The sequence below is a fragment of the Oncorhynchus clarkii genome, chromosome 16 (assembly GCF_045791955.1).
Source record: "Oncorhynchus clarkii lewisi isolate Uvic-CL-2024 chromosome 16, UVic_Ocla_1.0, whole genome shotgun sequence".
Classification (NCBI taxonomy): domain Eukaryota; kingdom Metazoa; phylum Chordata; class Actinopteri; order Salmoniformes; family Salmonidae; genus Oncorhynchus; species Oncorhynchus clarkii.
In genome coordinates this window covers 64,456,179-64,479,357 of record NC_092162.1, presented here as the reverse complement: position 1 = coordinate 64,479,357, position 23,179 = coordinate 64,456,179, and the positions used below count along the sequence as shown (strand labels likewise).

General features: G+C 42.5%; 1 protein-coding gene across 1 annotated transcript in view; it reads right to left on the bottom strand.

The window, feature by feature from the left end:
• Positions 1-2,450: 2,450 nt before the first annotated feature.
• Positions 2,451-23,179, bottom strand: part of LOC139367742 (potassium voltage-gated channel, Shal-related subfamily, member 3) — a 299,482-nt gene continuing 278,753 nt past the window's right edge. The window contains exons 4-8 of the mRNA XM_071106061.1: positions 23,057-23,158; positions 16,608-16,640; positions 16,375-16,467; positions 15,541-15,791; positions 2,451-3,515 (exon numbers count right to left, since the gene is read on the bottom strand). Coding sequence (XP_070962162.1) covers positions 3,338-3,515; positions 15,541-15,791; positions 16,375-16,467; positions 16,608-16,640; positions 23,057-23,158 — 657 coding nt within the window. The 3' untranslated portion in view covers positions 2,451-3,337. The remainder of the gene's footprint in view (positions 3,516-15,540; positions 15,792-16,374; positions 16,468-16,607; positions 16,641-23,056; positions 23,159-23,179) is intronic.

Genomic DNA, 23,179 nt, shown 5'->3' with positions numbered 1-23,179 from the left:
TCCTCAGTGCTCTGGAGCAGGTTTTCATCAAGGATCTCTCTGTACTTTGCTCCGTTTATCTTTCCCTCGATCCTGACTAGTCTCCCAGTCCCTGCTGCTGAAAAACATCCCCACAGCATGATGCTGCCACCACCATGCTTCATTGTAGGGATGGTGCCAGGTTTCCTCCAGACGTGACGCTTGGCATTCAAGCCAAAGATTTCAATCTTGGTTTCATCAGACCATAGAATCTTGTTTCTCATGGTCTGAGAGACCTTTAGGTGCTTTTGGCAAACTCCAAGCGGGCTGAAGTGCCTTTTACTGAGGAGTGACTTCCGTCTGGCCACTCTACCATAAGGGCCTGATTGATTGAGTGCTGCAGAGATGGTTGTCCTTCTGGAAGGTTATCCCATCTCCACAGAGAACTATTTAGCTCTGTCAGGGTGACCATTGGGTTCTTGTTCACCTCCCTGACCAAGGCCCTTCTCCCCCGATTGCTCAGTTTTGCCGGGTGGCCAGCTCTAGGAAGAATCTTGGTGGTTCCAAACTTATTCTATTTAAGAATGATGGCCACTGTGTTCTTGGGGATCTTTAATGCTGCAGACATTTTTTGGTACTCTTCCCCAGATCTGTGCCTCGACACAATCCTGTCTCGAAGCTCTACGGACAATTCCTTCCACCTCATGGCTTGGGTTTTTGCTCTGACATGCACTGTCAACTGTGAGACCTTAGATAGACAGGTGTGTGCCTTTCCAAATCATGTCCAATCAATTGAATTTACCACAAGTGGACTCTAATCAAGTTGTAGAAACATCTCAAGGATGATCAATGGAAACCGGATGCACATGAGCTCAATTACAAGATTCATATCAAAGGGTCTTGAATACTTATGCAAATAAAGTATTTCTGGTTTTTATTTGTAATAATGTACAAATTTAGAAAAACCTGGTTTCGCTTTGTCGTTATCTGGTATTGTGTGTAGATTGATGAGGACATTTGATATTTATTCAATTTTAGAATAAGGCTGTAACAACATTTGTAGAAAGTCAAGGGGTCTGAATACTTTCCGAATGCACTGTAGGTAACCACAGGTTGTTTTCCCTACTGGAGGGCAAGATCGCAACATTCTATCCCATAACGACTGGGTCTATACTAGATCCTGGGAGCTATGGTCACGGAATACATCATTGAGTTCTAAAGTAACAATACCTGTGCTTACAAATGCAGGTCATCCACTAAATAAACAATACCATTAACTTCCTGATCCAACATAGTTGAACCCTTTTGGTTTGGTTGAATCACAGGTCCTGTGTCATGTCGTAGATAGATGCCATGGATCTACTCTGCATTGCCCCTTTGTGTGCCTGTATCTCTGGAAGGGATGGGGTCTGAATTCAGTCTGAATATACTGAAATGAACTGAGCCAAACTCTAGTGTCTGGTAAAGAGACATTTCAGACCCTGTAATCAAGAAGATAAATGGCTAGTGTTAGATGTTAAGGTTGGTTTAGGTCCATGGGTGGGTGTCATCCAGTCCTCCATGTCTCTGTGGTCACCATGACAACAGATGTCCCAGGTTCAAGTTCTCCAGGAAAAAAATAAAACATTTAAGACCCAGAATGTCCCAGGGGAAAAACATGGAAGGCCACAGAAAAAGTACAAACACCAAGTTTCTATCCACATAGAAGATTACAGACACCCAACAACTTTGAAAAATGCCAGCTGAGTTTGGGGAGAAAACATTGACGACTAAAAACAACTACCAAAAGCATACTGTTCTTCACACAGAACGGAGGAAAGGATACAACAGGACGACAACGAGAGAGAAAGAGATACACAGGACGACAACGAGAGAGAAAGAGAGTGAGAGAGGACAGCTTCACTGGCTCTGCCAAACAATGGGAAAATATTACAAAATATTATATTAACAATATTCACAATATAACCCAGGCTCTGGACAGATCTCTGTCAGAAATTCTCAGCAAACACCTTGTGCTTTTAGTTAGACGTGGTTTAAGTTTAAATACAACCTTTTTGGTCTTGGTGTTGGATAATGAAGCAAGTTTACATAAAAGGTCTGTTGAATATCTACAACTAGAGCCCAGAGGAAAGCAAAGGGAGGGAAACTGACCTATAAAAAAAGAGAGAAATAAAATCAAGAATTTACTCAAGCAAAACAGGCACATATTGTGTAAAAGGCTTCCAGCTGAGAATTTTGGACAAAAATATGTACAGGAGCTTTCCATGAGTGGCAGCTAGTCACACATATACAGAGCCATGGACACTTACAGAAAGAGCTAAACTACAGACAGCTCCTCAAACTCACACACGCTCATACAGGCATACACACATACACGTTCACAAATATAAGAAACCCACTAGTATCTCTGACACAGACACCTACCATAGTTTGATCTGTTAAGAATTTTCACTGTGAAATTAAATTATACCTGGGGAGAAAAAAAAGAAAAAAAAAAAGATTTTGGATGGTGAGTGACATGTATCTATGACGACGAATAAGTGGATCAAACTGAATCAAACCATAAAGAACATAACAAACCAGAGGAAAACTTTAATGATTTCAATATGTCTAAGTTATTTTCTTTGCTATGATCACTGTTTCCTGCTGTAACGATGTAAAGACCAGACAGGTCAAATGTCAAACTCAGGTTCCAAACCATAAAAAGGTTGTCCTTGCTATCCGGGATCCTTGGGACATCCATACCCCCCATGGAAGTTGACATTTAAAATGGTTAAGGTTAGGGTGAGGTAAGGGTTATTGTTAAGGTTAGGGCTAAGTAAGTGTTATTGTTAAGGTAAGGGTTAAGGTTAGGTGAAGGTTATTGTTAAGGTTAGGGTTAGGTAAGGGTTAAGGTTTAGTGTAGGGATGTCCCAATGATCCCGGATAGCACTAACCATATAAAGGTGCTGCGTGCACAGTGACATATGACTTTACTGCTCTACATCTCTCCAGCGACCCATCAAGTGCTTTTCTTTCTCTTTCATACACTCCAAAAACTCAAACCTTTTTTATTTTCTCTAACACACATTCTCTCTCACACACACTTATAACCTTCAAACACACACAAAACGCACACTCAAACATACAGAAGCGCCCAGACACCTACAGTAGACTGTATCTAAAATCCATCCTCCATTTCTCCAGGAAGTCCATGTCATTACAGTAGATCTCCACTAGTAGGCAGTCCTTCTCCATGTCTTCAGTCTGGGACTCGGCCTTCAGAGCATTCGCCTGCTCGTCTGTCGTATCCTTCGCACTGTCCTTCTGTCTATCTGCATGAGTCTGTCTATCCATCTTATCTGTCTGTCTGTCCGCGCGTCCTGCTGCGCTTCTACTCTCACAGCGCAGACACCTTCACAACGTTCTGAAGGGCGGGGCCTGGGGGTGGAGGGTGGGCGTCGCTCTCAGGAGTGGTTGCTGGGGGCGTCGGAATGCTGATGATCGCAGTGGTGATCGTGCCACTCTGGCAGTTGAGGCGCGCGGGTTCGTCCACACGCATGTTCAGACTGGAGCGACTGGAGAGAGAGAGAGGAGGGGAGTGGAGAGAGAGAGAGAGAGGCAGGGAGTGGAGAGAGAGCGAGAGTAAGGGAGTGGAGAGAGAGAGAGGCAGGGAGTGGAGAGAGAGAGAGGCAGGGAGTGGAGAGAGAGAGAGGAGGGGAGTAGAGAGAGAGAGAGAGAGGAGGGGAGTGGAGAGAGAGAGAGGCAAGGAGTGGAGAGAGAGAGAGGGGCAGGGAGTGGAGAGAGAGGCAGGGAGTGGAGAGAGAGGAGGGGATGAGAAACATGTTTTTATGAGACCAAATGTTTATTTGTTTTGTTATTTTTTTGTTGAGGGGAGGTTACAGGTACATTATCCATTTCAAGTTATCCATTTATAAAACCTGTTCCTGTAGGCTGTCACTCAAAAGAAAAAACCCAGAAGAAATACACAGTTTAATAATAAACAATAAATTCAGTGTAAACAGGAATAGAAAATAAATACATTTGGACCTCCACCCCCAAACTCCCATCCCATTCCCCCAAACTCCCATCCCATTCCCCCAACCTCCCATTCCATTCCTCCAACCCCACCCAGCCAACATGTCTCCATTCAGTGGGCACGCAATCACCAACACTGGAAAATTGAGTGGAAAAATGTCGCCTGATCTGACGAATCCCAGTTTATGTTGCGTCATGCTGATGGCAGAGTCAGGATTTTAATTTTAATTTTATTTCACCTTTATTTAACCAGGTAGGCCAGTTGAGAACAAGTTCTCATTTACAACTGCGACCTGGACAAGATAAAGCAAAGCAGTGCGACAAAAACAAAAACACAGAGTTTATTTTTTTATTTTTATTTTACCTTTATTTAACCAGGCAAGTCAGTTAAGAACAAATTCTTATTTTCAATGACGGCCTGGGAACAGTGGGTTAAAGGGGCAGAACGACAGATTTGTACCTTGTCAGCTCGGGGGTTTGAACTCGCAACCTTCCGGTTACTAGTCCAACGCTCTAACCACTAGGCTACGCTGCCGCCCCTATGACTTTACTGCTTTACACATGGAATAAACAAACGTACAGTCAATAACACAATAGAAAAATATGTATACAGTTGTGCAAATGAAGTAAGGAGGTAAGGCAATAAATAGGCCAATAGTGGCAAAGTAATTACAATATAGCAATTTACACTGGAGTGATGAGGATGTGCAAGTAGATTTGGTTGCAGCAGCATGAGTCCATGGCCTAATCCTGCCTGGTGTCAAAGGTACAGGCTGGTGGTGGTGGGGTAAGAGTGGGTAATGGTGTGGGGAATGTTTTCCTGACACATGTTAGGTCCCTTGATACCAATTGAGCAACATTTCCATGCCCTGAAGAATTCAGGCTGTTCAGGAGGCAAAGGGGGAAGGCAACGCGGTACTAGGTGGGTGTATCTAATAATGCACTTTGAAATTAATTTAGTAACATTTCCCCAGAAGCATTTAACTGCAGGGCACTCCAACATCAAATGGAGAAATGTGCCTACCTGATTTAGGGGACACCGTAAACAGTTGCGAATTGGAGCCAATCTCACCGTAAAATATTTCCTTGATGTGAAAAGTCTGTGAAAGAACTTAACATGTATAAATTGATGGTTCAGATTACGGGATGCTAAGGTCATATTTTTCCTCATTCTGTTCCAGTGAAAGGATTGTTTAGATTCAATTAGATCTGTGGACCATACTTTTTTAATGGCAAGCTCAGAATATGAGCTTTCCAAAAGTTGTTTATATATTATTAAGCTCAGTCATTTCGGGAACCCAGATAATTTATTTATAAATCCCATAGGGATGCACGATATATCGTGAGCATATCAGAATCTGACAATATTAGCTAAAAATGCCAACATTGGCATCGGCCCGATGTCTAGTTTAATGCTGATGTGAAAAACCGATGCCAAAGCTGACGTGCATACCTATATAAACATAGGTAGATGATGTAATGACGCCATGAAAAATACAGCTCTACACAGAACAAAAGCTGAAAAATACTAAGCGCACACTTCCAGCAACTAAACAAGTTCAAGTTGAGCAGTCATTTAAAAGAGTAAGAACATTTCAGCGAGACAACTCAAAGCCGAAATCCATTAACGGCAAGATAATTTAATTCATTATGCTGCTTGCTATGGGTGCCACGACTGACATTTGGACCAGCGATGTCAACCCCATGAGCATGCTGAGTCTGACAGCACAGTGGGTCGACAAAGATTTTGTATTGAGGAAAGCCGTATTGCCCAAGAATGTGCTGGTTCTCATACCGCTGCTGCCATTTCAATGGCATTTGAGAACATGTCTGAAACTTGGAAACATGAACACACTCCTAGTGCCATTCGAACAACTGACTATGAACTGACTAAGAAATAAGCTAATCAACTGCGTCTGCAGCAGACATGATACCCTCTGTCATGGCATTGAAACACCTGCTCAACAAAACTGCCCACAGACCGCAGGGTTAAAACGTACGAAAGTATTCGGGGCTGTGAACAAGCGATTTGGTGGTATTCTCTCTGAGCCTCTTTACCATGTCACCACCGTGCTCGACGCTAGGTACAAGGATCGCTGCTTCGATGCAGACAAGACACAGGGTTTACTTTAAATATTACATACACAGCTGGTTGAAGATGGAAAAAACAGACACAGTGACAGTGTGCACCGAGGAAGAGGGGCCACGGACAAACAGAGCTAAAACTTTACTGCTTGACATGTATGATGAAATCCTGGTTGAGAATGAAACATCTAAACAAATGAACAACGAAACTTCACAGCAAGTAAGTGAAAGAAATAGCTTTTGATGATGTTTTACTGGTAATGGGGACATACATACGTAATTGTCAACAAAATAACTTTTTGGACAGTGTGGTGTGTGTGTGTGTAACCTTTATTTAACTAGGTAAGTCAGTTAAGAACAAATTCTTATTTACAATGACGGACTACCCCAGCTAAACCCGGGCAACGCTGGGCCAATTGTGCTTCGCCCTGTGGGACTCCCAATCACAGCCGGATGTGATACAGCCTGGATTCGAACCAGGGACTATAGTGATGCCTCTTGCACTGAGATGCAGTGCCTTAGACCGCTGCGTCCATGTGTGTCTGTGTTAACTATTTAACTGTACTAGAATGTTTAAAAGGCAGCAGCTAAAATATTGGTTTTGGTTTGTTTTTTTGGGCAAGGAAAATATCAGATATCGGTATCGGCCAAAAATGTCATATCGGTGCATCCCTAAAATCCCATCATTGGAAGGTTTGGTAGTTGGGTTTCGCAAGGGAAGTTGTAAATAGTTGGGGAAGTTGTAAATATATATATAATATATATATAAAATATTTTTAAAAAATATATATAAAAAAATGTATATTTGCCCGGTAATGTGTTTTTCAAATCTTGGAATGCTCTCAAACCATTACTGTCCGTGATATCGGCACGGCTACGAGTTCCACATTTTGACCATTGGGGTGATGCAAAAAGCCGCCCTCCACATTGCAAGGCGCTATTGTGAAATATTGGAGTATGGGCATGCCATTTTGATTCCCAGTTACATTGTTTTGAAAGTTTGTTTAATTTAGTTTAAATTGTTTAACCTGTTGGTACTAGGGGGCAGTATTTTCATTTTATCAGTGAAGACCAAAATGTATATTTGATACAGTCGCAAAGCTAACTAAAAAGCAGCATTCCCCAAGAGAGGATGGCTTTCACTTCAGCAGTGATAAATTCATGAACTTCTTTAACGAAAAGATCATGATCATTAGAATTAACAAATTACATTGTCCTGAGTCTGCACAACTCTGCCAGGACCTAGGATCAAGAGAGACACTCAAGTTTTTTAATACTATATCTCTTGATATAGTATTAAACACATAAGTATTGAACACATTGATGAAAATAGTCATGGCCTCTAAACCTTCAAGCTGCATATTGGACCCTATTCCAACTAAACAACTGAAAGAGCTGCTTCCTGTGCTTGGCCCTCCTATGTTGAACATAATAAACGGCTCTCTATCCACCAGATGTGTACCAAACTAAAAGTGGCCGTAATAAAACTTCTCTTGAAAAAGCCAAACCTTGACCCAGAAAATATAAAAAACTATCGGCTAATATCGAATCTTCCATTCCTCGCAACATTTTTTGAAAAAGCTGTTGCGCAGCAACTCATTGCCTTCCTGAAGACAAAATGTATATGAAATGCTTCAGTCTGGTTTTAGACCCCATTATAACACTGAGACTGCACTCGTGAAGGTGGTAAATAACCTTTTAATGGGGTCAGACAAAGGCTCTGCATCTGTCCTCATGCTCCTAGACCTTAGCGATGCTTTTGATACCATCGATCACACAATCTTTTGGCGAGATTTGGTCTACAAATTGGTCTATACGGACAATTCCTGGCCTGGTTTAGATCTTATCTGTCGGAAAGATATCAGTTTGTCTCTGTGGATGGTTTGTCCTCTGACAAATCAACTGTAAATGTCAGTGTTTCTCAAGGTTCCGTTTTAGGACCACTAATGTTTTCAGTATGTATTTGACCTCTTGGTGATGTCATTCGGAAACATAATGTTAACTTGACGATACACAGCTGTACATTTCAATGCAACATGATGAAGCTCCAAAATTGCCCTCCCTGGAAGCCTATGTTTCAGACATAAAGGAAGTGGATGGCTGCAAACTTTCTACTTTTAAACTCGGACAAAACAGAGATGCTAGTTCTAGGCCCCAAGAAACAAAGAGATCTTCTGTTGGATCTGACAATTAATCTTGATGGTTGTACAGTCGTCTCAAATAAAACTGTGAAGGACCTTGGCGTTACTCTGGACCTTGATCTCTCTTTTGACGAACATATCAAGACTGTTTCAAGTACAACTTTTTTCCATCTACTTAACATTGCAAAAATCTGACATTTTCTGTCCGAAAATGATGCAGAAAAATGTATCCATGCTTTTGTCCCTTCTAGATTAGACTACTGCAATGCTCTACTTTCCGGCTACACGGATAAAGCACTAAATAAACTTCAGTTGGCGCTAAACACGGCTGCTAGAACCAAATTCTTTAATAATTTTACTCCAGTGCTAGCCTCCCTACACTGGCCTCCTGTTAAAGCTTGGGCTGATTTCAATATTTTACTGCTAACCTACAAAGCATTACATGGGCTTGCTCCTACCTATCTCTCAGATTTGGTCCTGCCGTACATACCTTCACGTACGCTACGGTCCCTAGAATTTCTAAGCAAACAGCTGGAGGCAGGGCTTTCTCCTATAGAGCTCAATTTTTATGGAAAGGCTTGCCTATCCATGTGAGAGATGCAGACTCGGTCTCGACCTTTAAGTCTTTATTGAAGACTAATTTCTTCAATAGGTCCTATGATTGAGTGTAGTCTGGCCCAGGGGTTTGAAGGTGAACGGAAAGGCACTGGAGCGTCGAACCGCCCTTGTTGTCTCTGCATGGTCGGTTCCCCTCTCTCCACTGGGATTCTCTGCCTCTAACCCTATTATGGGGGCTGACTCACTGGCTTACTGGTGCTCTTCCATGCCATCCCTAGGAAGGGTGCGTCACTTGAGTGGGTTGAGTCACTGACGTGATCTTCCTGTCCGTTTTGGCGCCCCCACGGTGGGGACATGTTCGTGAGCTATACTCGGCCCTGTCTATATCCTGCCTGGTTGGCCCTGTCCGGGGGTATCGACGGACGGGGCCACAGTGTCTCCCGACCCCTCCTGTCTCAGCGTCTAGTAATTATGCTGCAATAGTTTATGTGTCCTGGGCTAGGGTCAGTCTGTTATATCTGGAGTATTTCTCCTGTCTTATCCGGTGTCTTGTGTGAATTTAAGTATGCTCCCTCTTTTCTTTCTTTCTTTCTTTCTTTCTTTCTTTCTTTCTTTCTTTCTTTCTTTCTTTCTTTCGAAGAACCTGAGCCCTAGGACCATGCCTCAGGACTACCTGGCCTGATGACTCCTTGCTGTCCCCAGGCCACCTGGTCGTGCTGCTGCTTGCGGCTATGGAACCCTGGCCTGTTCACCGGACGTGCTACCTTGTCCCGGACCTGCTGTTTTCAACTCGCTCTCTGTCCATCTACCGCACTTCCTGTCTCTAACTGTGAATGATCGGCTATGAAAAGCCAACTGACATTTACTCCTGAGGTGCTGACCTGTTGCACCCTCTACAACCACTGTAATTATTATTATTTGACCCTGAAGGTCATCTATGAACGTTTGAACATCTTGGCCATGTACTATTATAATCGCCACCCGGGCACAGCCAGAAGAGGACTGGTCAAAGCAAATTTAGGAAGGGATGAAATGCTAGTGCCTGGAAATACAATTTAAAGTTTGGTATGAATAGTCCTCCTACATCTTTCCCCCTTTGAGAGTTAGTTCATTTTTATCCGGGCTCACTTACCTTACCATATCCATTTTTAAACCACCCTATGGATTTCATCCCAACAGCCAGAAGGGGGAGACAAGGGAAGCATAGAACTACAGAAATTCATAGATATTAGAATAGATATTCGTCCGGTTAAAGGTTTGGTTGAAGCAACTGGGATATAGTGTCTATCTGCTGAGGTCTAATTGAATTGATTTGAGATTTCTGATAAAGGGAAATTTCACAATTCCATCCCAACATCCACAATGTGAAAATGGGCATTTCCATGTTTTGTAGTAAAAAAAGATAGAGGAAGATACAATAAGTGTTTGCAATGACATCATCAGTGTGCATCATGTGATTTTAACCAATTATGGGTAGGTATTACCTACTAATTGTTTCATAATTTTTTGATGATGTCATTGGAAACACTTCATGTATCTCCATCTATCTTTTTTTCTACAAAACATGGACATGCACAATTTTCACTTATGGGGATTTTGGGATGGTGCTGGAGATGACAAAAATGGAATTTCCCTTTAAAGTTTCTGGCAATGGTTTTATCTAAGGAAGGAAACAAAATGGGATATGATTGGGATTCCATAAGTAAAGATGCAGTAGGTCAGATTTGGTGAGACTGATGTTATAACTTGAGATAGATCTGAAATGATCTATGATGTTCTGATGTTTTGGGAGGGATTGAGGACATTGCCTAGCTAAAGTAAGATATCATCGCCGTATAATGAGATCTCATGATCTGTAGAATTGAGAGATGTTGGTCTAATTTCGTTGAGTCTAACTCGATGGATGGCCACATTTTGCTCTCTGTCTTATCAATAGTTTGTTTTGACTTTGAAAAACGTCGCTACCTGGTCTGAAAAAAGTGTTTGTTGAGAACACCAGTGTCGTTAACAACTTTTCTAATTCTGCTATCTTCTTTAAAGCGCCATCTTGTGGCTCTTTTAGGAGATTCTGAAAGTTGTATCAGGCAGTGATAGGCATGATGATCAGATATGCTCATATGTTGAATTTCTATTTTCTAGATTCAAGAAAATAGAGGAGTACATTATAGTATGAAATCAATTCGGGAGAATGTTTTGTGACTGTTTGAATAGCAAGTGTACTTTTTTACTTTAGGGTTATGAGCTAGTCAGGCATCAATGAGGTTGTAATCAGAGAGTATATTTTGGAGAGCCTTGGTTGCCTATGGATTGTAGTTGGTCTTATTAGATATGTCCTGCATGTTCAGAATGGCATTTATGTCTGTACAATAACCAGATGGATTCCCCACCCATTGGTCGTCCCCACCCATTGGTCACCCCCACCCATTGGTAATTTCCCACCCATTGGTCATTCCTCACCCATTGGTAATGCCCCACCCATTGGTAATTCCCCACCCATTGGTCATTCCCCACCCATTGGTCATCCCCACCCATTGGTAATTCCATACCCATTGGTTAATTCCCCACCCATTGGTCATTCCCCACCCATTGGTAATGCCCCACCCATTGGTAATTCCCCACCCATTGGTCATTCCCCACCCATTGGTCATCCCCACCCATTGGTAATGCCCCACCCATTGGTAATTCCCCACCCATTGGTCATTCCCCACCCATTGGTCATCCCCACCCATTGGTAATTCCCCACCCATTGGTAATTCCCCACCCATTGGTCATTCCCCACCCATTGGTAATGCCCCACCCATTGGTAATTCCCCACCCATTGGTCATCCCCACCCATTGGTAATTCCCCACCCATTGGTCATTCCCCACCCATTGGTAATTCCCCACCCATTGGTCATTCCCCACCCATTGGTAATGCCCCACCCATTGGTCATTCCCCACCCATTGGTCATTCCCCACCCATTGGTCATCCCCACACATTTTTTGTTGTTGTTGGGGGGTATTTTCTTTGGTCTAAGAAAAACTCAAATATCCTCATATTTGTTATTACTGTTAAATGGTCTAAATTAGTTTAAACATAGGAATAAATAAAAAAAACAAGCAAAAAGGAATTGTTTGGAAGCCCCTTAGGAGGGACTGTTAATCTATCGTAAGCAGTTTAATCCATAGGGATGCAATGTGCTGTAGACCCACAAGGAAGCAACCCCAGTCTGTATGGCACTTCAATATATTATCCATTGTTCATTAATTGGTGTGGAGTCATCAATGTCTAAATGTCCTGGAACATAGGCAATTTAATAATAATGACAAAGTCAAATGCTCAGAAATAGTAATAATAATAATAGTGTTCCTTTTACCCAATTGCGAGGGTTTCCTCATCATTGTCCTATGGCAGCACCTAGATCTGTCAGCTCGTCACCTTGTGTGTTGGACTTGATGTGCTTATCGAAGAAGTCTTTAGCCTCCCTGGCAGTAGAACATGTGTGTGTTGTATTCTGGAAGGTCAAGATATGTTTTGTCGGGTGGATGAAGCCGCATCTTAGGTTTAGCTTGCGTAGCTGGGATCTCACTTCTTTGTAGGTCTCCCTCTGTTTTAGCAGTTCAGCACTCAGGTCTGAGTAGATGCTGATCCACTTCCCCACATAGGTCAGACCCCTGGATTCCACTGCAAGGCGAACAATTCACAGCTTGACTTCAAAGCTGTGGATCAGTACAATCATAGATCAGATCCATTCCTGAGAGGACCTGTGCGATGCACAATGTTAATCGGTGGCATGGGACCCAGCCTCTCCTGCCCGGACAGTTCATAGAAAAGATTAAGGAAGTTGAGTTGCCCGCTTCAATTTCAAGTCCTTTGACCCCCACATTGAATTCGATCTTCTCTTTTAGGAGTTTAATTATCCTTTCCAACCGAGTTTGTGCTGTTTCCAAGTCTGTCTCATTGGCTATCCTCTCCAGACTTTCCACTTTGGTTGAATAGGTACCCACTTCAGCAGTAATCACTGCCAATGATTAATTTACCGGTTTTAATTGTAAGTTGAGGGCAGAGGTAATCTCCTCACGAACAATCTCTTGTATAGTAACGGCCAGCTCTTTCTGTTGTCTGGTATTGAGACTCCATGTCTCCACAGCTGAATTGTGCACTGACAAATTGTAGCTCCTTGAGCATAGTACACCTGCTAGTTATTTCTTGTCACAATGTTTGGGTATTTTTGGTATTTTATTAGGATCCCCAATAGCTGTTGCAAAAGCAGCAGCTACTCTTCCTGGGGTCCACATGAAACATGACATAATACAGAACATTAATAGACAAGAACAGCTCAAGGACAGAACTACATACACTTAAAAACGGCACACACAGCCTACATATCAATATATACACAAAATATCTCGGTCAAATAGGGGAGAGGCGTTGTGAGGTGTTGCTTCATCTGTTTTTTTAAATCAGGTTTGCTGTTCATTTGAGCAATATGAGATGGAAGTGAGTTCCATGCAATAAGGCTCTATATAATACTGTACACTTTGTTGAATTTGTTCTGGATTTGGGGACTATGAAAAGACCCCTGGTGACATGGCTGGTGGGGTAAGTGTGTGTGTCACAGCTGTGAGTAAGTTTACTATGCAAACAACTTGGAATTTTCAACACATTAATATTTCTTATAAGAAGAAGAAGTGATGCAGTCAGTCTCTCGTCAACTCTTAACAAAGAGAGACTGGCAGCATAGTATTTATATCAGCCCTCTGATTACAATGAAGAGCAAGATGTGCCACTCTGTTCTGGGCCAGCTGCAGCTTAACTAGGTCTTTCTTAGCAACACTTGACCAGTTGGCTGGACAATAATCAAGATAAGACAAAACTAGGGCCTGCAGGACTTGTTTTGTGGAGTGTGGTGTCAAAAAACCCAGAACATTTCGGTTTTGCGGACAGATCTCTCCCCATCTTTACAACTATTGAATCTATATGTTTTGACCATGACAGTTTACAATCTAAGGTAACGCCAAGTAATTGAGTCTCCTCAACTTGTGCACCCAGAGTCTCCTCAACAACGGCACCCAGATTCAGCTGAGGTCTAGAGCTTAGGGAATGATTTGTACCAAATACAATGCTCTTAGTTTTAGAGATATTCAAGACCAGCCCTCTACTTTTTTATATTTTTACCAATGACCTGCCCCTGGCATTAAACAAAGCCTGTGTGTCCATGTATGCTGATGATTCAACCATATACATCTCAGCAACCACAGCTAAGGAAGTCACTGAAACCCTTAACAAGGAGTTGCAGTCAGTTTTGGAATGGGTGGCCAGTAATGAACTAGAACTGCCCTAGGTACACCACACTCTACATGTTTGACATTAGAGAAGCTTCCATTAAATAAAACCCTTTGAATTATATTAGATAGATGGCTCTGAATCCACAATATGGCAGAAGTTGAAAAGGCATTACACATGGTCATGGTCAATAATATCAGAGTCTGCACTGAAATCTAACAGTACAGCAACCACAATCTTCTTATTATCAATTCATTTCAACCAATCATCAGTCATTTGTGTCAGTGCAGTACATGTTGAGTACCCTTCTCTATAAGCATGCTGAAAGTCTGTTGTCAATTTGTTTACAGAGAAATATAATTTAATTTGGTCAATACATTTTTTTCCCAAAAGTTTGCTAAGAGCTGGCAGCAAGCTGATTGGTCTGCTGTTAGAACCAGTAAAGGCCGCTTTATCACTCTTGGGTAGCGGAATGACTTTGGCTTCCCTCCATGCCTGAGGACAAACCTTCCTCTAGACTCAGATTAAAGATATGACCTATAGGAGTGGCCATAGAGTCAGCTACCATCCTCAGTAGCCTTCCATCTAAATTGTCAATGCCAGGAGGTTTGTCATTATTGATCGATAACAATCATTTTCCTACCTGTCCCACGCTAACTTTACAGAATTCAAACTTACAATGCTTTTCATTCAGTTTGTTTTTGTATTCATGAATACGATGGCTCACTGTTTGTTGTTGGCATTTCCTGCTTAAGTTTGCCCACTGTGCCAATTAAGTAATCATTATAATAATGTGCAACATCAATTGGTTTTGTGATGAATAAGCTGATCTGATTCAGTGAAAGATGGAGTTGAATTTCCATCATTCTTTATATAATTGATCTTGGCTTCATGATACCGTTTCTTCTTTTTGTTGAGTTTAGTCACATCATTTCCCAATTTGCAGTAAGTCAGCCAGTCAGATGGGCAGCCAGACTTATTAGCCACTCCTTTTGCCCCATCTCTTTCAACCATACAGTTGTTCAATTCCTCGTCAACCCATGGAGCCTTAACAGTTCTAATGAATGTCTCACACCTTAATAGGATGTTTAATATGGAAACGTTTTGGGAAATAAGTCTGTTAATTCATAGTGATTTGGAAAAGAGGAACATATTATGACAGAATTAATCAAATAAAGTAAAACGACAGAGGAAGGTATATTTCTGCTGAGCCCATGAAAGACTCAATGTAATATACAGGGATACGTCAGTTGTTAGCACCTGACATACCAGCATCACTGGAGAAAAGCAAAATATCAGAGAGACATTAACAGCCATTTGGCATTCTAGATATCATTGTCTTTAGTAATGGACTTGGGTGTCAACCAATTAATTATTTTTTTCCATAGCATAAGCTCACAGTATGGGTTTGTTTTAACCGTCGGACTGACTCTGGGTCAGTAGTAATAGTGTAGCCCTGATAATATTACCATATTTTGTGTTAAACCTGACTTCTGGTCAGTGCTTAAAGCTCACCTGGTGTTGAGGGGCTGGATGTGGATAGTGCTGAGCTCCTGCAGGTTATGATGAGGGTGTGTGTGTGAGAGAGCGCACGTGGGAATACTGGAGTTGGGTAAAGGGGCGTGGTTCCTCTTGGTGTGGCGGGTACAGCAGGTGCCCGTCATGCCTTCTTGGCTGGAGAGGGAGGGGCTTTGAGACGGATAGCTCTGGAGTGCCCCCTCCAGGTAGCTCTGCTCATAACACAGCTCATCTGCAAACTCATGATTCTACAGAGAGGAAGAGAGAGAGGAAGAGAGTGGGGAAGAGAGAGAGGAAGAGATGGGGGAAGAGAGAGAGGAAGAGAGTGGGGAAGAGAGGGGGGAAGAGAGAGAGGAAGAGAGAGGGGAGGGGGGGAGAGAGGGGGAAGAGAGGGGGGAAGAGAGAGGGGAGGGGGAGAGAGGGGGAAGAGAGGGGGGAAGAGAGAGGAAGAAAGAGGGGAAGAGAGAGAGGAAGAGAGTGGGGAAGAGAGGGGGGAAGAGAGGGAGGAAGAGAGAGGGGAGGGGGGAGAGAGGGGAATAGAGAGAGGAAGAGAGTGGGGAAGAGAGGGGGGAAGAGAGGGGGGAAGAGAGAGGGGAAGAGAGGGGGGAAGAGAGAGTGGAGTGGGGAGAGAGAGAGAGGAGAGAGAGGATGAAAGAGAAGAGGAGGAACATCTGAAAAACACATAATTTAACTCAAATGCATGTCCTTTGGGGGTTTGATTTTAATATTATTTTACATTTGATAAAAAAACTAATATATTTAACATGGACTTTCTTGTTTGATGTGCTTGTCACCTTTTGTGTGTGTGTGTGTGTGTGTGTGTGTACTCACTGTGGTTTTCTCCAGACAATGCAGCAGGTGGTGGTGTTGGCTCTCTAATAGGGACTGGTTCTTGCTCAGGTGCTGCTCCTCCTCAATGGAACTCTGCAACACACGCACACACACACACACACACACACACACACACACACACACACACACTGTGAGTGAAAATGCTCCACAGTGTTGTTTGCCAACAGATAGAAGGGTTTCTAGGTGTGTGTGTCTGTTTGCTGTCTCTGTACCTGGTCTGAAAGGTTCATCTTGTAAGGAAGTTGCTTCAGGTCAAAGGTGAAAGAGGAGACAAAAAGACACACAGGTAGAGTTTTACTAGGTTTTCATTTCAGTATAATGAACGCTCAGTGTGTGTGTGTGAAAGAGGGAGAGGGACAGAGTGTGAGTGTGAATGTGGGAGTGGTTTGTTCTGTGTTTGTGGGGCACAACGCCCTCTTCTCTGAGTCAGATTGTCTGAGTGGGTTTCTGCTACTGACTATATCTCTGGGTTCTGGGCTGCTACTGACTATATCTCTGGGTTCTGGGCTGCTACTGGCGATATCTCTGGGTTCTGGGCTGCTACTGGCGATATCTCTGGGTTCTGGCCTGCTACTGGCGACATCTCTGGGTTCTGGGCTGCTACTGGCGATATCTCTGGGTTCTGGCCTGCTACTGGCGATATCTCTGGGTTCTGGGCTGCTACTGGCTATATCTCTGGGTTCTGGGCTGCTACTGGCTATATCTCTGGGTTCTGGGCTGCTACTAGCTATATCTCTGGGTTCTGGGCTGCTACTGGCTATATCTCTGGGTTCTGGGCTGCTACTGGCTATATCTCTGGGTTCTGGGCTGCTACTGGCTATATCTCTGGGTTCTGGGCTGCTACTAGCTATATCTCTGGGCTTCTGCTACTGCTTATAGCTCTGGGCTGCTGCTGCTGGCTATATCTCTGGGCTCTGTCTGGGCTGCTGCTGCTGGCTATATCTCTGGGCACTGTCTGGGCTGCTGCTGCTGGCTATATCTCTGGGCTCTGTCTATGCTGCTGCTGCTGGCTATATCTCTGGGCTCTGTCTGGGCTGCTGCTGCTGGCTATATCTCTGGGCTCTGTCTGGGCTGCTGCTGCTGGCTATATCTCTGGGCTCTGTCTGGGCTGCTGCTGCTGGCTATATCTCTGGGCTCTGTCTGGGCTGCTGCTGCTGGCTATATCTCTGGGCTCTGTTTGGGCTGATGCTACTGTCTATAGCTATGGGCAGAGGGAGCAAGAGCAACAGCCTAGAGGGCCAGACGGCTGCGTGTTTGGCTCAAAAGTTGATTAATGTTGATTACAATGTTTATTAATTTATGTCAACTACATAAATAAATTAGTACGTCGAAATGAAGTATAAGGATGCGTGTTTGGTCTGTAGTATACCTCAGGCTAGATATGGAGGGGCAGCAGGCCTCTAAAACTCACTATTTACTAGATTGCAGTGTGATGTCAGTCAGAGATAATGGGGGAAGCTCTTTCCTCCAGATACGTGTAACAGGTGTGAAATGGCTAGGTAGTTAGCATCGGCCTAGTAGCGTTTCAATCGTTGCCGTCACTCGCTCTGAGACCTTGAAGTAGTTGTTTCCCTTGCCCTGCAAGGGCCAAGGCTTTTGTGGAGCGATAGGTAATGATGATTTGCGGGTGACCATTGTTGATGTGTTCATAGCGTCCCTGGTTCAAACCCAGATTGGGGCAAGGAGAGGGACAGAAGCAACACTGTTACGTACGCATACTGTAAACTTTCACTGGGTTGCATCAGTCAGGGCTGACAGAACAGCACACTGCAATCCCTGACAAACCCCTTTGTTTGGCTTGTTAAAATGTATAAACATCACACCACCTAAAATCTACCTTTAATTTTTTTATTTTTTTATTGCTGAAAACAATACAGGCTTTAATCATTTTAACGTTTAGTTTCCCAACCTGGACTCACTGGTAAACAATACAGGCTTTAATCATTTTAACGTTTAGTTTCACAACCTGGACTCACCAGTAGATACAATATAGTACATGTAAATCCGGGACCCTCCATTTTGTATGATATGTTACGTTACAGAAAGTATTCACACCCCTTTGACTTTTTACACATTTTTGTTGTGTTCCAGCCTGAATTTAACATGGATTAAATGTAGATGTTGTGTTTCAGCCTGAATTTAACATGGATTAAATGTAGATGTTGTGTTCCAGCCTGAATTTAACATGGATTAAATGTAGATGTTGTGTTCCAGCCTGAATTTAACATGGATTAAATGTAGATGTTGTGTTCCAGCCTGAATTTAAAATGGATTAAATGTAGATGTTGTGTTCCAGCCTGAATTTAAAATGGATTAAATGTAGATGTTGTGTTCCAGCCTGAATTTAACATGGATTAAATTTAGATGTTGTGTTCCAGCCTGAATTTAACATGGATTAAATGTAGATGTTGTGTTCCAGCCTGAATTTAAAATGGATTAAATGTAGATGTTGTGTTCCAGCCTGAATTTAAAATGGATTAAATGTAGATGTTGTGTTCCAGCCTGAATTTAACATGGATTAAATTTAGATGTTGTGTTCCAGCCTGAATTTAACATGGATTAAATGTAGGTGTTGTGTTCCAGCCTGAATTTAACATGGATTAAATGTAGATGTTGTGTTCCAGCCTGAATTTAACATGGATTAAATGTAGATGTTGTGTTCCAGCCTGAATTTAAAATGGATTAAATGTAGATGTTGTGTTCCAGCCTGAATTTAAAATGGATTAAATGTAGGTGTTGTGTTCCAGCCTGAATTTAAAATGGATTAAATGTAGGTGTTGTGTTCCAGCCTGAATTTAACATGGATTAAATGTAGATGTTGTGTTCCAGCCTGAATTTAACATGGATTAAATGTAGGTGTTGTGTTCCAGCCTGAATTTTAAATGGATTAAATGTAGATGTTGTGTTCTAGCCTGAATTTAAAATGGATTAAATGTAGGTGTTGTGTTCCAGCCTGAATTTAAAATGGATTAAATGTAGATGTTGTGTTCCAGCCTGAATTTAAAATGGATTAAATGTAGGTGTTGTGTTCTAGCCTGAATTTAACATGGATTAAATGTAGGTGTTGTGTTCCAGCCTGAATTTAACATGGATTAAATGTAGATGTTGTGTTCCAGCCTGAATTTAAAATGGATTAAATGTAGGTGTTGTGTTCCAGCCTGAATTTAAAATGGATTAAATGTAGATGTTGTGTCACTGTCCTACACAACACACCATAATGTCCAAGTGGAATTATGTTTTTAGAAAAAAAAAAAAAAATGTATTGAGACAATAAGTATTGAACCCCTTTGTTAGGACAAGCCTAAATAAGTTCAGGAGTAAAAATATGCTTAACAAGTCACATAAAAAGTTGCATGGACTCACTCTGTGTGCAATTATAGTGTTTGACGTGATTTTTTAATGACTAACTAATCTCTGTACCCTACACATACAATTCATTATCTGTAAGGTCCCTCAGTCAAGCAGTGCATTTCAAACACATATTCAACCACAAAGACCAGGGAGGTTTTCCTCCCGGAGAGGAAAGACACTGCTCAGGGACTTCACCATGAGGCCATTGGTGATAGCAGAAAACTGCGGATGGATCAACAACATTGTGTTACTCCACAATACTAACCTAAATGACAGAGTGAAAAGAAGGAAGCCTGTACAGGTTACAAATATTCCAAAACATGCATCCTGTTTGCAATAAGGCACTAAAGTAAAACTGCAAAAAATGTGGCAAAGAAATGAACTTAATGTCCTGAATACAAAGCGTTATGTTTGGAGCAAACACATCACTGAGTACCACTTTTCAAGCATGGTGGTGGATGCATCATGTTATGGGTATGCTTGTCATCAGCAAGGACTAGGAAGGTTTTTTTTTATAAAAAGAAATGCAATAGAACTAAGCACAGGAAAAACCTTAGAGGAAAACCTTGTTCAATCTGCTTTCCAACAGACACTGGGAGAAAAATTCACCTTTTAGCAGGACAATAACCTAAAACATAAGGCCAAATATACACTGGAGTTGCTTACCAAGATGACATTGAATGTTCCGGAGTGGCCTAGATACAGTTTTGACTTAAATCGGCCTGAAAATATATGGCAAGACCAGAAAATGGTTGTCGAGCAATGGTCAACAACCAATTTGACAGATATTGAAAAAATTTAAAAAAAAATAATATGCAAATGTTGCACAATCCAGGTGTTGAAAGCTCTTAGAGATTTACCCAGAAAGACTCACAGCTATAATCGCTGCCAAATGTTATTCTAACATGTATTGACTCAGGGGTGTGAATAACTCTGGAAATGAGATATTTCTGTATTTAATTTTCAATAAATTTGCTAAAATTACTAAAAACATGTTTTCACTTTATCATGCCGGGGCGGCAGGGTAGCCTAGTGCTTAGAGCGTTGGACTCGAATCCCCGAGCTGACAAGGTACAAATCTGTCGTTCTGCCCCTGAACAGGCAGTTCCTAGGCCGTCATTGTAAATAAGAATTTGTTCTTAACTGACTTGCCTAGTAAAATAAAGGTAAAATATTTTTTTTTATAGGGTATTGTGTGTAGATGGGTGAGCAAAAAATGTATTCAATACATATTTGAATTCAGGCTGTAACACAACAAAATGTGGAATAAGTCAAAGGGTATGACGACTTTCTGAATGCGTTGTATGTATACATTTACGGATGTCCATCATCCATTTCGTACGATCTGTTACGAATTACAATTCATACAAATTGTTACGAATATTGCAAAGCGTATGATATGTTACGAATTCCAATTTGTTGGCGCTGACCTTAGATGGTGGCTACGTGGTTAACACTAACGTTAGCTAGGCGGCTAACGTTAGCTAGGCGGCTAACGTTAGCTAGGCGGCTAATGTTAGCTAGGCTAGGGGTTAGGGGTTAGGGTTAGAAGTTAGGTTAAAGCAGGGCTCTCCAACCCTGTTCCTGGAGAACTACCCTCCTGTAGATTTTCACACCAATCCCAGTTGTAACTAACCGGATTCATCTTATCAACCAGCTAATTATTAGAATCAGGTGCGCATCCTCTCCGAATAACCATCCTACTTTTGTTTTAGCCTTAAGTAACCTTCTGTGTTATTTAACCATACCATACCAAACATAACATATCATACTATTTTGAGTGTCCCGGATTTAAATGTACCATGTTACGTCTAGTCTATGAGACCGGGCTGAGTTTCCACCATGTTTACTGTGTGTTGTTATGTAGTTCCCTCCTCCCCAGTGTATGCGAGTAGTGCTGCAGCACATTTTTTTTATGTGCTGTGGAGAAGAGTTCACCTCCTAAACAGTGCTGAGCTACAGTACACAGACACAGCTGCGTCTCCAGCCTATTTCTGGTCCTGTCCTACTCATTCCCTAAAGACTAAAGCCAAAGAATCAGCAGGATGTGTGAGGCACGGGAGGTCAGTGGCACCTTAATTGGGGAGGACGGGCTCGTGATAATGGCTGGAGTGGAATTGGTGGAATGGTATCAAATACTGGTGCCATTCCATTTGCTCCGTTTCAGCCATTCTTATGAGCCATCCTCCCCTCAGCAGCCTCCACTGGTGTGAGGGCTGCTGTGAATCACCCAGGTGGCTGGTCCATTAGCTACACTACAGGCAGGTAGGTAACCAGGTGATGCTGCATAATACATGGCCACAATTGACTAATCTTCTGTGTGGTGCAGATGTATCGAAGGTCAGCTGGCTTTTCCCTGTGACGTCAAAGAGATCATTTTGCTCGGAACCTCTAAAACATAGAAGCTCAGATTTGAGTTTTTATAGTTTAGTCATGCTAACGGTTGCTTCATAGTGCGTGGGAGAGCTGGTGGAGGCACAGTCAAATCTCAGTACAATTCATGGGTGTATAGAAGGACAAGCTATACATTCAGAGACAGCGAAAGTGTCTTTGTGTTTTGGTGTGTCTCAGCCCAGAGGAGAGGAGAGGAGAGGCGAGGAGAAGAGAAGAGAAGAGGAGAGGAGAGGAGAGGAGAGGAGAGGAGAGGAGAGGAGAGGAGAAGAGAGGAGAAGAGAGCAGAAGAGAAGAGAAGAGAAGAGAAGAGAGGAGAAGAGAAGAGAGAAGAGGAGATGAGGAACCCGAGTTGTGTTTACATGTCTGCTAGTGCCTGCAGCCTGGATCCCAGCTGAGCACCAAGATGTTCACATTAACACTACAGCATATTTAACAGGACTGCATTTAGCTGTTCTCAGAAGCCAGGCCAGGCCTAGTCTTCCAGGAACCCAGGAGGAGAGAGAGAAGAATCACAAGGGCCCTGTTTGAATAAAGACTTCTCTATCCTTTCTGCCTTGAGGAAATAACTGATCTGATGAGGTTGGATTGGTGAATGTAGTAACCTTGTTTTGATCTATCCCATTACTTATGAGTCAATGATTACCTCAAGGAGATGGAAGAAGGATGGAATCTATAAAGTGTTCAATGAAGTGCAGTCAAAGCGTGATTATATGATGTGGTACTTAAGAGGCAGGAGTTTATCCCACGGGGGAAAAGTGTCACTCCGATGTGGATGTATAAACACTTTCAGGGTAAACATACAGAATTCTACTGTTGTGACTGGGCTGGGTTTTAGAGAGTGCCCTAGAGTGCCCATGTGAGTTAAAGAGGTCGTGACTAGTGCAGTCAATGGTGGTTGTATTGAGTGTTCTCTTACCGTGAGCTCCAAGGCTTCGCTGAAGAGGCCATTCCGTTTGCTGTGGAGGAAGGCATTAGAGCTTCCTGTCTTGGATATTCGTATCCTGGCCAGACGTGCTTTCTGGAAGACAGAGAAACCATG